Here is a 14,354-nt window from a genome sequence, read left to right on the forward strand (position 1 = left end):
CAAAGATCAATTCTTTGGAAAATAGAAGGATATAGCTTGGATCATGTATGAAAAATATTAACAATAGATTATAAATACAATTAAATTAATTGTGGTTGTGACCCAAATTCTTATTCTATTAGATGTTGATTAGAATAAGGTTTTCTAAACTTATAAATAGACACAGTCTATACTCCTTATAATCATTCAATTCAACATAGTGAATTTTCTTTTCCTCTATCCGTGATTTTTTCCCAAAAGGGTTTCCACGTAAATCTGTGTGTTCTATTTTTCTATCTTTTCTTGCCATTATCGACATTCTATTTTTAACAAATTGAATTTACAAATAAGATTTATCTGACTAGAACAACCAGATGAGTTGTAGAACACCTTCTTAAAGCAAGAAACAGCAAACCTTATAACCACGTGACTTCCACTCTTCTGAACTACTTGCAACTTGCATTGCTTGTGCAAGAGAATCATCCAGCTTCCTAACTTGAACAAGGCACTTCCTTTTCCAGTAATTAAACACCGGCTCGGAAAACTCTTTGACATTTTCACAAATCCACAGCCTTTGCCTTGTGCGGGTGATGGCAACATATAACTGCTTCAATTCAGAGCACATAATGTTGTGTTTTGCCTGTTTGAAATTTGGGGATGGACAACTGGCATCAAGAAAGCCTTGCTCCTTCATGTATTCATATACAACTCTCCACTGATTCTTTAAAGGTGATGAACCAAAAAAGTTGTACAATAATACATCCTACAGAAATGTCATGTACAAAACTAATCATAACATGGACAAATCATTTTGACATCTTCTGAAACAAAGACTAGGAAGACGTGAAAAAGGCTCCACTAAGATGCATGCAGACCCGACCAATTAGTAAATACAAATGGTAAACATATATATATATATTTTTTGGTGAAAGCCAAGCCAGCCAACTTGAGCTTAGGTTCTGCACTTTCGAGAAAGAAAACATTAGCTAGACAACACAAAAATATCAATGAGCATTTCTAGTAAATACAAACACTGACATGCATAAACTAGCAGATAATAGGATGATAGAAAACAAGGATATTTACTAAACCCAAAATACCTGAAACTCTAATCCTTTGCATTCCACTATGGTCAGAACAAGAGCTTGCTTGCCAACATACTTTAAAATTTCATTCTTGGCAGGATCATCACGTACTAATATGACCTGCTCTGCTCCAAATCCAACCATATGTGCCCCAGCATTACCACTGTTTGTGAATATTTTGGCAACTACATTGTCTTCCTTGTCAGATTCAAGCCAAATTGGGGCTTCCCCATATATAAGGCTAGTTTCAGGGCATAAAATATCAACAAATAAAGGAAAGAAATGGTAAAGAAGATCAATGACACTCTGCGCTAACCTCAGGACACCATCATGAGTACGAAAATTCTGGCTTAAGTGGAAATTTTAGATATTTGACCCTTCTCCTTTTCTCATGATTTGTTTCACATTTTGATTCCAAAACAAACTCCTTGTAGAAAAGGGATCGTATATCTTCAAACCTAAAATCAATACCCCTGGCAATAGTTTGTGCTGTATCCCCACAGAAAACAAAGCCTTCACTTACATTTTTGCAAACATGTTTGAAAAGAGCAATCTGCCTCATTGTAAGATCTTGCACCTCATCGATATAAACAAAATCCATGATGTCACCCTCATACCTTTCATTTTGAAGTCTTACATGAAGATCAACCACAACATCAGCCATATCAAACTCACCATTTTCTCCTTTCATTTTTTCGTAATCTTGAAAAATATCATATATCATTTGCCTCTCATGTGAACTTAAGGCAGACACCCGACCCTCAGATAGTTTTACATAATCCTCCGCATTGAGTCTACCATCATAGGAAGTCCCTGATCTCAGGCCCCCTTTTATATGAGACATTATCTCTGTGAAGACTCTGGATGAGTCAAGCTTATTTGTCAGGTTAGCATTAAAATGAGGCCAATAAATTGAACAAAACTTCTCATAGGTTACCTCCCTTGTTCTTATACAATTTCGTACCAAGGTTGGAGCATTTACAACTTCCATATTTGATAGCTCCCTGGCATCATAGAATTTCTCGAAGAATGAGTTGCCAATTGTTCCATCAAGCATAATCAGAAACTTTTGCAAAGTTATGACAAGTGGGTATGCCTTGGGAAGAATATCCACAAATGAATCGGGAATATCCTTGAACTGTGCTGCACCATCAGTATCATCAACATCTTGAAAAGCACCCTCTAGAGAAAAGTTTCCACCGCTGACAAACCTGAATAACAAGGATTGTTAAACCAGGAAAAAAATACATGCATCTAAATAAAGTACCCTAACCGGAGCGCTAATTAAAAGAAAAGTTGATCAAATTAATTTACATGGGAGTCAACAAAATAACAAACCATGTAAACAGTAACAAAGAAACCTGTACACTTTACCATAGGAAAGCAGAATTCGTTAAACATAGTCAAAAGACCTTCATAGATTCGAAAACTGAAAAGTCAGAAAACACTTTGCAGGATTATACAATAGAGAAGAGTTGCCAACAATTTTAGACAAAAATCTTTTCAATGATTTGTTTTGTACCAAAATTCAAAGAGAATATGCAAGATTATCAGCTTTTACATAGCAACACATCGAAGTTCAGTTTTCCACTCTAGGGTCTATATATGATGCTCTGACCATCAATTACATTTACTGGATTCTTTAAAAAGTTAATTTGATGTTCTACCCTAAAAGGAAGCACTTCCTGAAACATGCAAATGCTATGATTTAACCACAAACATGACAGGACATTTCCAAAATATTAGAAAATAAATTTTAAGAAAAAGGTTTCATTGCAATAAAACATAAAAGGGTGGTAGGACTTAAGAGTTCAGACTTCATAAGGTCTAAGCCTATCATTTTATCACTGCGGTAAACCATGTTGTATATCCAAATTTTTTTTTTTTTTCTGTGCCAACTATAATTTCAAAGGTATTCATACTACCATTAAGCTAGCGCTTTATCTCATTATCCAACACACCTTTTCAATTGAAGAACATGATGTTTCACCGCATAACAAAGTTTAGGACTGACTGTGACAAAAAGCTGGCGCAATGGAGTTGCTTCAGTGCCTCCAACACCACCCATATTTCTGTTTGCCAGACAGACATCATTAACCCTATTTGTGTTAACTGCATCAAAACCTTCAGTTGTTAACAGGTGCAGTTGCTCTTGCTTAAACAACTTCATAGTCAGCACAGTAGTCTTCCCGGTGCCTGACCTGCCTAATATAAAAGTGCTTCTTGGGAATAAAATTATATCACGTTCATGGTCTGTCACCTCGAATGGACTTTCTGGTTCTCTTCCATCATGATCAAAGAGAAGGTGGCTCACAACACCCGATGATAAAGAGTAGAACTTCATCAGCAGTAAGCTCTCACTGACTTTTGAGTTCTCTAAGTAACATCTATTATCTGAAGCATTACTACCACATGAACTGTTTTTTATTTCATCTTGGCTTAAAGTTTTAAACCTGACAATATCAAATGAGGTTGTCCAACTTTTCGGAACTTCCAAATCCCTAAATAAATAAAAAAGAAGAAAAGTTAAGAATTACTGCATATAAGACATAAAGAATTACTGCATATAAGACATAATAATCATACTCAAGAAAGGCAAATTTCATATTTACATGTTAGAACTACCATTATGGTCATTACCCCTCCAAATATTTCTTATTGCAATGACAGATAAAATCATCTGTATACATTTTGAAGATGCCATCAAGGCGCTTAACCAGCCTCACAATATCCTCTAATGGCAAAAGATCCCAAGCCTTCAATACTTGAGTGTACCTCTGTTCCTTCACTACATCAATTGAGCAGACAATATAAAGATCTTCAACCTTAAATTGTTTCAAGACCATAGAAGAGCTTTCACAAATTAAATCCACATTTCTCTTCTTAGGCCGCCAGCCGCAGGAAAGTTTTAACAGAAGGTTTAAAACTGATTTCTGAGTCTGGGCAGATTTCACCTTCCCAAATGACTTTCTGAAGTTATCACTGAAAAGAACCTGAAGTCATAGAAAATGAAAATAAAATAATTCACCACTAAGTGTAAAATGTAATAGTATCTAATGCAATCTCGTCAACTAAAATAAGGATAAATCATGTCATTGTTAGCTTCCATAAAAAAATTTCATGTCAAACTTACAAAATTCAAACATGATTTCATGGCAACAAAAATAACTTGATAGACCTAGCATGATAACAAGTTTTAACCAGTACAAGTTACAACCTTCCACCTAGCATTCTTGAATAGAACACTATCGTGATTAAGCAAGTCATCAAGCTGATCAAACTCTTTCTTGGCATCAAATATAGCTTTAGCCAATCCCTTTTCTTCATCAGCATTAAAGAAACAATGACGCATCTTTGCATCATGCACTAAACCCTGCCAAACAGATTCATGTTTGGCCAGGGTTCTTCCATCCCCCAAAATCCAGAGGCAGTGCCTGAGAAAGCAAAAAAAAAAAAACAAGTAATATATTGCAACTTATCACAGCAGTGCAGAAACTGGAGAGATATAAAAAAAGGTTAATCCAAGGAAATACCTAGCCCTCGTAAGAGCAACATTAGTTCTTTGAGCATTGGATACAAAACCAAGTGCTCCTGAACTATTGGATCTCACAGTTGATATTATTATAATATCTTCTTCACCACCCTGGAACCCATCAACTGACTTCACCTTCACTGCAAAGCCATCAGTTTTCTCATATTTCCTACCAAGTTTCTCCTGAATTGCGACAACTTGAGCAGCATAGGGAGAAATTATGCCAACGCTGAGTCTCTCTCTTGAGCTATTCCATGCTGTGTGAAAAAGCGACCAATATAACAAAAAAAAATCAATCTATACATGAATATTGCTTTCTGATTTTACTATAAAGTGAACTGGAAAGGCCTCATCTAGCCCTTAAATTGAACCATCTCCTTTAAGGCAATGCAGCGAAGGGCAGAAAATTAATCATCCAGATATAAGCAAAATTATATTAAAAAATATATATTATAGCATTACAAATTAAGCTCCAGATAATTACCTTTGAACAGAGTTTGCACCAATCTCTGCACAAGGGCAACCTCAACCATATTTCTGTGGCTACGCCCAGCATCATCCTTTTCTTCTCTTCCAGATACATTTATAAAGGAATAGGGGCCAAACATAGGCCACGGAAGATAATGTTTCTCGTAACTCTTATGCTTAACACCAGCTGCATCCAAGATCCTTTTATTATAGAAACACGCATTTGGGAAGAAACTGATTGATGGATGCATTCTGTACTGAATATTCAGTAGGTGCTTTGAATGACCCAAAGTAGTCAACCTTTGGAATAAACTTCTTCCAAAGCCAGCTTCATTAGAAACCTATAACGAAAAGATACAAATTGATAACGTTGCTTTCAGAAATAAATGAACGGAAAATTTGCAAAGGAATTTTGGAGATAAAAGAAGACAAGAAACCAAGTACAATTTACATACATTGCTTTGAACTGTGGCAGGCAATTGCCATTCGTCACCGATAAGAATTGAATGTACAATACCCGGCAGTTGCAGGGGTATGGCTGATTCACATTCTTTCAACTGCGCTGCTTCATCTATTACCAACACATTCAGTGGTTTCATTTCCAGTTTATATAGTTTATAAGAACTGCATGCAGTGGAAAAGAATAAAGAAGCCGTTTGAAAGCAGAACTGTACTAAGGAATCTTTGTTCCTTGCACTTGGCAGTTTAAGCTGACCAAGAGAATCACGGAGCCTTCTCAAAACAGAAAGACACTGGCTTCTTATTGAGCACAACAAGCGAGATGTGTCACAGAGATTTTGGGGAAGCAATTTATCATCTTTTGAAAGTAAAAGGAGCTCCTCCACTTCTTCAGAAGCTAAACCATCAAAAAACAGGCATGTTTCTAATGAATTGAGCAGGCCTGAAAGAGTTTCAAGGTCTTTGAAATTATGTGCCTGAAAGTAGATTTTGGGTATATGAGTGTGTAAAATTGACACACATCTTCTCAGTGGTAATGCAGTAGTGGCAAATCTTTCTCTTGCATATTCAAGAAATGATTTGTGTATCCCCTTCTTACCATCAGTTTCACTGCAACATCCTTTCTCCTGGTTTTCATCTTCTCTAACATGTTCCTGCTTTTTGGTTGATTCATTTTCTAAGAAAATATGGTACTCAGGAACACAATCTTCAAGAAAAGTAATCATTGAAGTAAAGCAGTGCCACCAACCTAGTGGCCCAAAGCACTCTGTAAGCCTTTTTACACGATAATCCAGAAATATTTCTTCAATCTCAGAATCAACTTTAAGACTCTCTTTACTGCCAAATAAGAGGATGTCTCCCAACGAACAAAACTGATCATCAGCTACAGAGCATGCTTTCTTAGCTTCTTTTACCAGCTTTAAGACACATGCAACTACTTCTGTAATTGCAATATTTGTCGGGGCACAAGTGAGTGTTCTGTACTTCATCCTCAACAGAGCAAACAGCAGCACACTAACAGTTTTAGTTTTCCCAGTTCCTGGTGGACCCCAAATAAGTTCCACATGAGACTTGTGATTGCACGACATTTTGTTGAGACAAGCAACAAGCGAATTCTTTTGAGATTCATTCAGTTTAGATAGCAAGTTTTTCAGAAAAATCTCATTCCAGTTTCCACCAATATCTGAAGAACAGAGACTGCAGCTTTCTGCCACCTACATACAACATGAAATTTAACAAAATTCATTCCTGCTAATATATACCATTAAAGCAACAATAAATTCCTCAAACATGGTCCTCAAATAATAACAATAAGTTTATGGAAACTGTTTATGAGGTTATATTGAAACACATGCCAAAAGGAAAATATGAAATGCAAAACTCATGGTACGTTAATTGTGCTGGACAAACGCAAGGTCTCAACTTGTCAACACAAAGAATAAGCATACTGCATGATGCTTAATAAACATAGCCACTTGCATCATAAGCAACCACTAACGATGAAAAGCAATTGCAAATTATCCAGTATAATGCCACATTTACAGAAGGAAACCTCAAACATATTTGCACTGTGGTACCATACCATGGAATCGGCGTGCAAAACCTCTTTGATAATCTTTAAGTTTCTTTCCATGTGCAATGCACTCCATATTCGTGTGTTTGTGGTTAGATTTGTCAAGTGAACTACAAATAGTGATTTCTGCGCTTCATCTTTAGAAACAAAATCTTCCAGTGCTTTCACTTTGAATGAAGTAGATGAGCTATTATCCTCATCATCATCCTCTTGGATATTTGTGACTAGGGCAAAAATCCAGGTTCTTCCTACCCTTTGCAAATCAGAAGCAGTTTCAGGTTTCACATTTGCTATGACAAAAACATCTCCAGGCAATGTTTTGTATGGTTCCTTCTCACGATCACTGAACCTGTTTCTCCAGTAATCAACATTCACGTCAAGCAGCAATGTTCCATGTGACTTTGATTCATTAAGATATGTCACTTCGGCGTATGGTGCTCTAGCTATAACTTCCATAGATGAGCGCAATGCTGCGCGTGTCTCGTCCAACAAAGGCAAAAGATATGACCCAAAATATTGTTCCGCCGACTGAAATGAAACTGGAATCATTTCCACCTAGCAATTGAGATCAAATTGAAACAGATCAAATCAATCCATAACAGTCAACAGACTAACAATAGAGACAGAAGAAAAAGTGGAAATAGTTTAATCCTTTGATTCAGAAAACCATTTTGGAGACTAGTGCAATAACAAATCTCTTATATCGTTTTCCTTGTCTTTCCAAAATAAATAAATCAAGGACTAAATTCATAACAAATGGAAGGCCTAAAGGTACTGATTAGATCAAACTACATAATTAAGGTTAAAGAATGCACTAACACACATGAGGCACATATGAGCTACTTACTTCAGCTTTTTTAACTGATTTTCATTTTCATCTTAAACTTAAGGAAATTTCAACCTTTAGAAGCCAAGCTCAACCATTCAACAAATTTATTATGTTCAATCTTTATTCAGCTCTCTGGTTGAACTAAACAAGCTTAAGATCAACTCAAGGGCTTTTGATGTTCTGAGGTATTTTATAACGTGCACAACAACTATAGCAACAAAAAGTTCTATTAGTTAAATTTCAAAAGAGTTTAATAACAAGAAAATAACAGTTTATTGTGTTTTAGCTGCCATTAGTTCCTAATTCCCTTGTTAGCAAAAATTTCACAAGTCTTATACTCGATTCACTACCTACGTAACTATATGCCACTTTTAGCTAGCTGCCAATGACAGACTAAAAGCAAGACGTACACAATATAGAATGCAGAAATGGGCTAGGGCTGCAACACACATACACACAAAGAAAGTTTATTCCAGCTTACTGCTACAGCTATTTTTAAGTATAAGAGCAAACATTTTCAACTTCCATATAAAAGTGGATATTCCAAAAGCTGCAAAGAAAACCCATAAATAAGGTCTAACAAAAAAAGAGCACCAAAGATTCAAGGGTGATGATGATGATTATGATGGTGAACAAAGCAAGCTCACTTGATCCTCATAAAGATTATCGTTGAATATGTCTTCAAGAGACCATTGAAACACAATATCAATGAAACCCATATCTTTTTTAATCAATACTCAATACTCTGCTCACTTGAACCTATACCTCCTGTCGTTCCTCTGAATATCTGTTGCAAACATACACAGTTAGAAGCTCACTTCAACTTTCAACCTTCAAAAGAAACCCACAATAAACAAACAGAAAGTGAACGGTTTCTTAGCTCCGAAGAAAGATGAATATATCAAAAATGAAAGTTAATCTTCCGTACAAGCACTAATATACATTATCAAGCTAAGCTTTATCACACTTTATTCGACAGCACCAACAGAAATAGAAAGCCATTTCCATTGCCATGCTTTTTTATCGCCAAATGACAATGAAGAAACCTTAAAAAGGAGAATCAGAGAAAAAATGGGTCTTAATCGTCTTCTCTAGTCCGCACCCTTACTGACTATAAAAGTCTTCCAACTCTTTTGCCTTTCTTTTTTCTTTCTTTTAAAGGACAACCATTTTTCTTCTACTTTAGCGCTCTGATTTCACGTCTCGTATTTTTTCTTTTTCTTTTTGATTTTGTTACGTCTCGTATTTTGTTTCCTTTGGAAAATGTTTAGTCTTTATTGCAATACACAAGATATGAAATATTACATATTGAACAAAAAAATTTGGATAAATGCAGCACTTAACCTCAAACTTACTCTCAATTATCACTTTGCTACTTAATTTTCTTTTATTAATTTATTATTTAAAATTTTCGACACTTTAAGCATTAGTAAGAGAATAAATTCAAAAAAATAAGGAAAATGGAAAAATAATTATAAAATATAAAAAATATAAAATTGTTAGAAAATAGGAAAGTTATAAAAATTATATCAAATTCCCAAAAATAAAAAAGAATATTTTATTTTTAAAATACATAAAATACAATATAAATACCAAAAATACAAAAAAAGGTCAAATTTTCTAGAAAGCTTAAATCATAAATTGGTACTTAATTTTTTTTTGTCACAAGTAGTACTTAAATCATTTTTTCCAAGTTGGTACCTCTATTAATCAAACCATTATTTCTATTTAAAAAAATTAGTACCTAAACTATATATTTTCTCATTTTGGTACCTAAATATTTTTTTTTAGAATTAGTACCTAAACTAGTTTCTTTTCTCAAGATGGACCTCTCTTAGTTCAATAATTAGTTAAATTGTGTAAGTCTATTGGTTAAAAAGATAACCAATTAAAAAATTGACATGCGACAATAAAAAGACAAAAATATTATTTTTTCTTTTATATATTGTTTTTACTTTTAAATTTTTTCTTAAAAATTAGACTAAGGGATTAACCAGTCAAACCAATAGTTCTCGATTTGATTAATTCTTCTGATTCAATCAAAAAAATTATTAAAAATTTATAAAAAAAATAAAAGATTTAATTCATGATTTGGCTCTTGAATAGACTTGTCCGAGTGCCCTAACTCGAAGGCCTACTTGAAAAGTGGGGAAGGTTTGAACAAAAATATAGGCCCGAAAAACGAGTTTGAGAAAAAATAATACCCGTTTAGAAAATGGGTCGAGCCTCGACCTACGAGGCTCAAAACATGCATTAAAGGCGGTTCGAGACTAAACTGAAAACTTTAGAAAACTTTCCAACACTTATAAAAATTTTCATCAAAACAGGGGTCACACGCTCATGTGGCTTGGGACACGCCCGTGTGGGCAAGCCGTGTGGTCACACACGCCCGTGTCCCTAGCCCATGTAACTTTCTGTTTATGATGTCATCAACAATTTGAAGTCACACGGCCAAGTCACACGCCTATGTGCTTAGGCCGTGTCATTTCACACGGCTGAGACACACGCCCGTGTCTCTGCCCGTGTGCTCGATACTAAGCATTTTGTTTTGCAGCAATTAAGATGCAGGGGACACAGGGCCGGATCACATGCCCATGGGGTGGATTGTGTGTCACACACGGCGGAGAGTTGTGACAGCCCTAAAGTGACCCTAGTCGGAAAGCGGTTTCGGGACCGCTAAACCGAGTCACCAAATTATTTGAATGTGATATTTATGGTCTAAAATATGTAAATATGAATGTGCAAAAATTTTTAAGCTTCGATTTAGTAAATTGCATGTGAATTTAGTCAAAAGGACTTGTGTGACACTTTTGAAATGTGATAGGCTAATCTACAAGGATCTAATAGTGCATGTAGTCAAAAGGAGGACTTGCATGTCAATTTTCCCCTAACTAGTAGTGGCCGCCATGAGCATGAGGATGGACAAAATGATATGGGGTGAAACATGTTGGAAACATGTTGTGTTAGTGGGTTATGGGAGAAAGAAAAGAATAAAGGGTTTGTAATAAAGAAATGAATGGGAAGGGTGATGAGAAAAAAAAAGTTGTCTCATCCATGTTCTTCCCCTTTAGCCGTGACTTGAGAAAGAAAGAAAAGAAGAAGTTGGTTCTTCTTGGCCGTGAATTGAAGGAGGAAGAAGAGGAAAGTTCAGCCAAGGTGTTTCTTGGGATTAAGGTATGATTAATGCTCTTTCATTGAAAATCTTTGTATATTTGGAGTGGTCATCAAGTATAGAAGCTAGCTCATGGCAAATGTTTTTGTAAATTTATGAAGATGACATTCGGTCATGGATGGTTGTATTTTTTTATGTTGTTTTGATGCTTTAGAGTATTGAAGGTTGATTATAGATAAGTTGAGCTTGGTAAAATTGAATAGATGTGGCTTAATTGCTTAATGACAATCGGCTATGTTGAAGTGAAAATGTTTTGCAAATTGGTTATGGACATTCGGTTAAGGGAGAGTATTTGTGTTAGAAATCAAGATTGGATAGTGAGTTAGGCATGTGATCTTTGTGTTCGATTATTGAATGGAAAACTAAAGGGATGAGGTTGCATGTTGAGCTTGTATTGAATAATACAAATGAATTGCTAATGTGAGATGTTATGTGTTAATATGTGAATTAAGTGATAATTGATAATCAACTAAGTAGCTACATGGCATTTAGATATATATTATAGTAGCTGATTTTGGATTTGATTCTCATTGTGAATTAGTAGTTGATATGGAGATTAGACCGAATGAAATTTAAAATGTTAAAGAAATTATTTCGCTAAGTGCTAACCTTGTTTATATTAGCGAATGTGTAAATGTATACCATGAAGTGGTTTAGCTTAAAGTGAATCAAGGTTCTTGGAAGGTGAATTGCGGGGATGGTTTAAGAAATGAATCTAATTTTGTTATGTATGTGATGACATTGCGAATGTAAATTGAGTTGTTGAATTGGTTGATTTAGTTCACGAGCTCAAGGAATCAATCTTGCATAGCGGGAAGGCGAATATAATTGAATAGCCGTTTTGAAATTGTTCAACAGTATCCGAGGTAAGTTCTCAAGTGTTTGAACTTTACTTTAGTATACTTGAAGATTGTATAAACTTAGTAGCGAGAAGGATGAATTTATATAGTTTAAGTGCCGAACTAGTCTTGACAGATTTGAGTTACTGCAGTGTTGTAACTTTGAAAATACACCAAAAATTGTAGAAGGCGAGTTCGAAGTTGAATAAAATATGAAAATGAGGCTTATTGAATCTAGTGTCTTATAAAAGAAACTATGTAAGCAAAGGAATTTCCTATGAAGGTATATTTAAAGTTGTAAGGGACAGTGTCGGAATGACTCGAAATCCCTGTTCTGTTTTTGAAAAATCATTATAATTTGTAAAAAATGGTTATAAGATAAGATTTATATGCTTAGATTCCTTAATGAGTCTAGTTTCAAATGGAACCAAATAGAACACATTATGAATTTTGTACAATGAAAAATTTGATTCAGAGCGAAAAGTGGTCAGATTAGTCAAACAGTGAAACAGGGAAACTTTAAGAAAAATTTGGTATTGATTGGCCAAACATAAAATTCTGAAAATTTTATGGGTGAAAGATACATGAGTCTACATTCGGGAAAATTAACGGCAATTGATTTTGAGTTTTGTAGCTCCAGTTATAAACAACTTAGTGACTGTTGGTCAGAAAAACTGCTTGTAGTGAATATGTGATTTTGTTGTAAACTTTGATGAAACTATTTGAGTTGCTTATAAGCTATTGCTGAAATTGATGTACACGAAAAATATGAAATATGTATGATATACATATGTGTGTGATAAAGCCGAATGGCCAATGCGATGAATGTGAAAGTGTATGTATATGTGATAAGGCCTAATGGCCGATGTGATGAATGTGAAAGTGGATGTATATGTGATGAGGCCTAATGGCCGATGTGGTGAATGTGAAAGTGTATGTATATGTGATAAGGCCTAATGGCCGATGTGGTGAATGTGAAAGTGTATGTATATGTGATAAGGCCTAATGGCCGATGTGGTGAATGTGAAAGTGTATGTAAGGCCTAATGGCCGATGTGGTGAATGTGAAAGTGTATGTATATGTGATAAGGCCTAATGGCTAATGTAAAATATATGTGTGATATGCATATGTGGCAAAGCTGAATGGCTAATGTGAATGTTGTAACATGTGATTAAATGTACATGAAACTTGGAATATGTTCCGGGTGAGACCCGATGACTACGTGTGGAGATTATGACCGGGTAAGACTCGATGACTACGTGTGGAGATTATGTCCAGGTAAGACTTCTTTTATAAGAATTGCTTATAAAAATACGCAATGCGAAAGGTTAAACAGGTATGTACTCCAAGTTTATATGTGAGCTTGATTTAAACTAAACCATAAGGTAGTTATGTGATGTATACGAGAGCAATCTATGAGACTATTCCTATGATTATGATGAGATGTGCATATTTGGATAAAGGGTGGTATGCCGAAGGAAGAGTGAAATAGAAATACGAACAACTATGTTATAACTTGATTGTTATCTGTTGACACTGCTTGAAACTTACTAAGCATTGTAATGCTTACTCCGTGTACTTTGTTTCCTCTGTTTTATAGATCTCATTTGGAAGCTACAGGGCTCGGGGATCGTCAAGAACTAGTCACACTATCACTATCCACTGTTTGGTACTGCTATGTTTTAGAATATCTTATGGCATGTATAGAATAGACTAGTAGTGAGAGGATATCTTGGTTAATGTATAGGACTACCCTTTTGGTGTAGGTCATGTACCCTTCGGTTTTGTGTAAATTTGGATAGCCATGCGAAAATGGCTTAGATATACTTTGATCATAGCATTATAATCATTGTATGTTGTTTGTCAAGAGGTATGGAAATGTTGGTAACGGTTGGCCATGGGAATGGTCATTCATGATCACTTTTGGTATATGTATGACAAACTCTAGTTGATCCATGGAGGATCATGAAATAGGTAAAGTTTACCTTAAAAATAGATGCTAGTAGCAGCAGTGACATGAATGTGAAAAATCACTAAAAATAGTAGAAAGGGAATTAAATAGTGAATAAATTATGTAGTCGTACCTTGATGAATCTATTTTCATAGGAAAGTAACGAAACGATCATATGAATAGTATGTTAAGAGATATTTAAGTTTTCGTGAGACAGGGCCAGAACGGTTTTTAGATTCCCTGTTCCAACTTTGGAAATTCATTTTAAATTAACCAGAGATAATTAGGAGTCATGCCATATATATATAGATTCCTCTTTGAGTCTAGTTTCTATAGAAACAAACAGCATCAGTATTGAAGCCCTGTACAGGGAGATATCCAATTCGTAACGCACGAAGGTCAGTGTAGTCGATCCCTGCAACAGGGGAGACTTTAACCAATAAACTGTACTAATTGGCCTGACCAAT

The 14,354-nt window shown here is 35.2% G+C and overlaps 1 protein-coding gene across 1 annotated transcript; it reads right to left on the reverse strand.

Annotated features, from left to right (window-relative positions):
• Window positions 1–262: 262 nt before the first annotated feature.
• Window positions 263–8,847, reverse strand: LOC108465752 (uncharacterized). The gene is given in 11 exon segments (XM_053028566.1): window positions 263–742; window positions 1,080–1,425; window positions 1,427–2,275; window positions 3,026–3,565; window positions 3,705–4,057; window positions 4,282–4,498; window positions 4,598–4,853; window positions 5,081–5,405; window positions 5,520–6,737; window positions 7,106–7,651; window positions 8,573–8,847. Coding segments are annotated over 11 exon segments (5,091 nt in total). The 5' UTR covers window positions 8,645–8,847; the 3' UTR covers window positions 263–373.
• Window positions 8,848–14,354: the final 5,507 nt, after the last annotated feature.

This window comes from Gossypium arboreum, chromosome 1 (genome assembly GCF_025698485.1).
Source record: "Gossypium arboreum isolate Shixiya-1 chromosome 1, ASM2569848v2, whole genome shotgun sequence".
NCBI lineage: Eukaryota > Viridiplantae > Streptophyta > Magnoliopsida > Malvales > Malvaceae > Gossypium > Gossypium arboreum.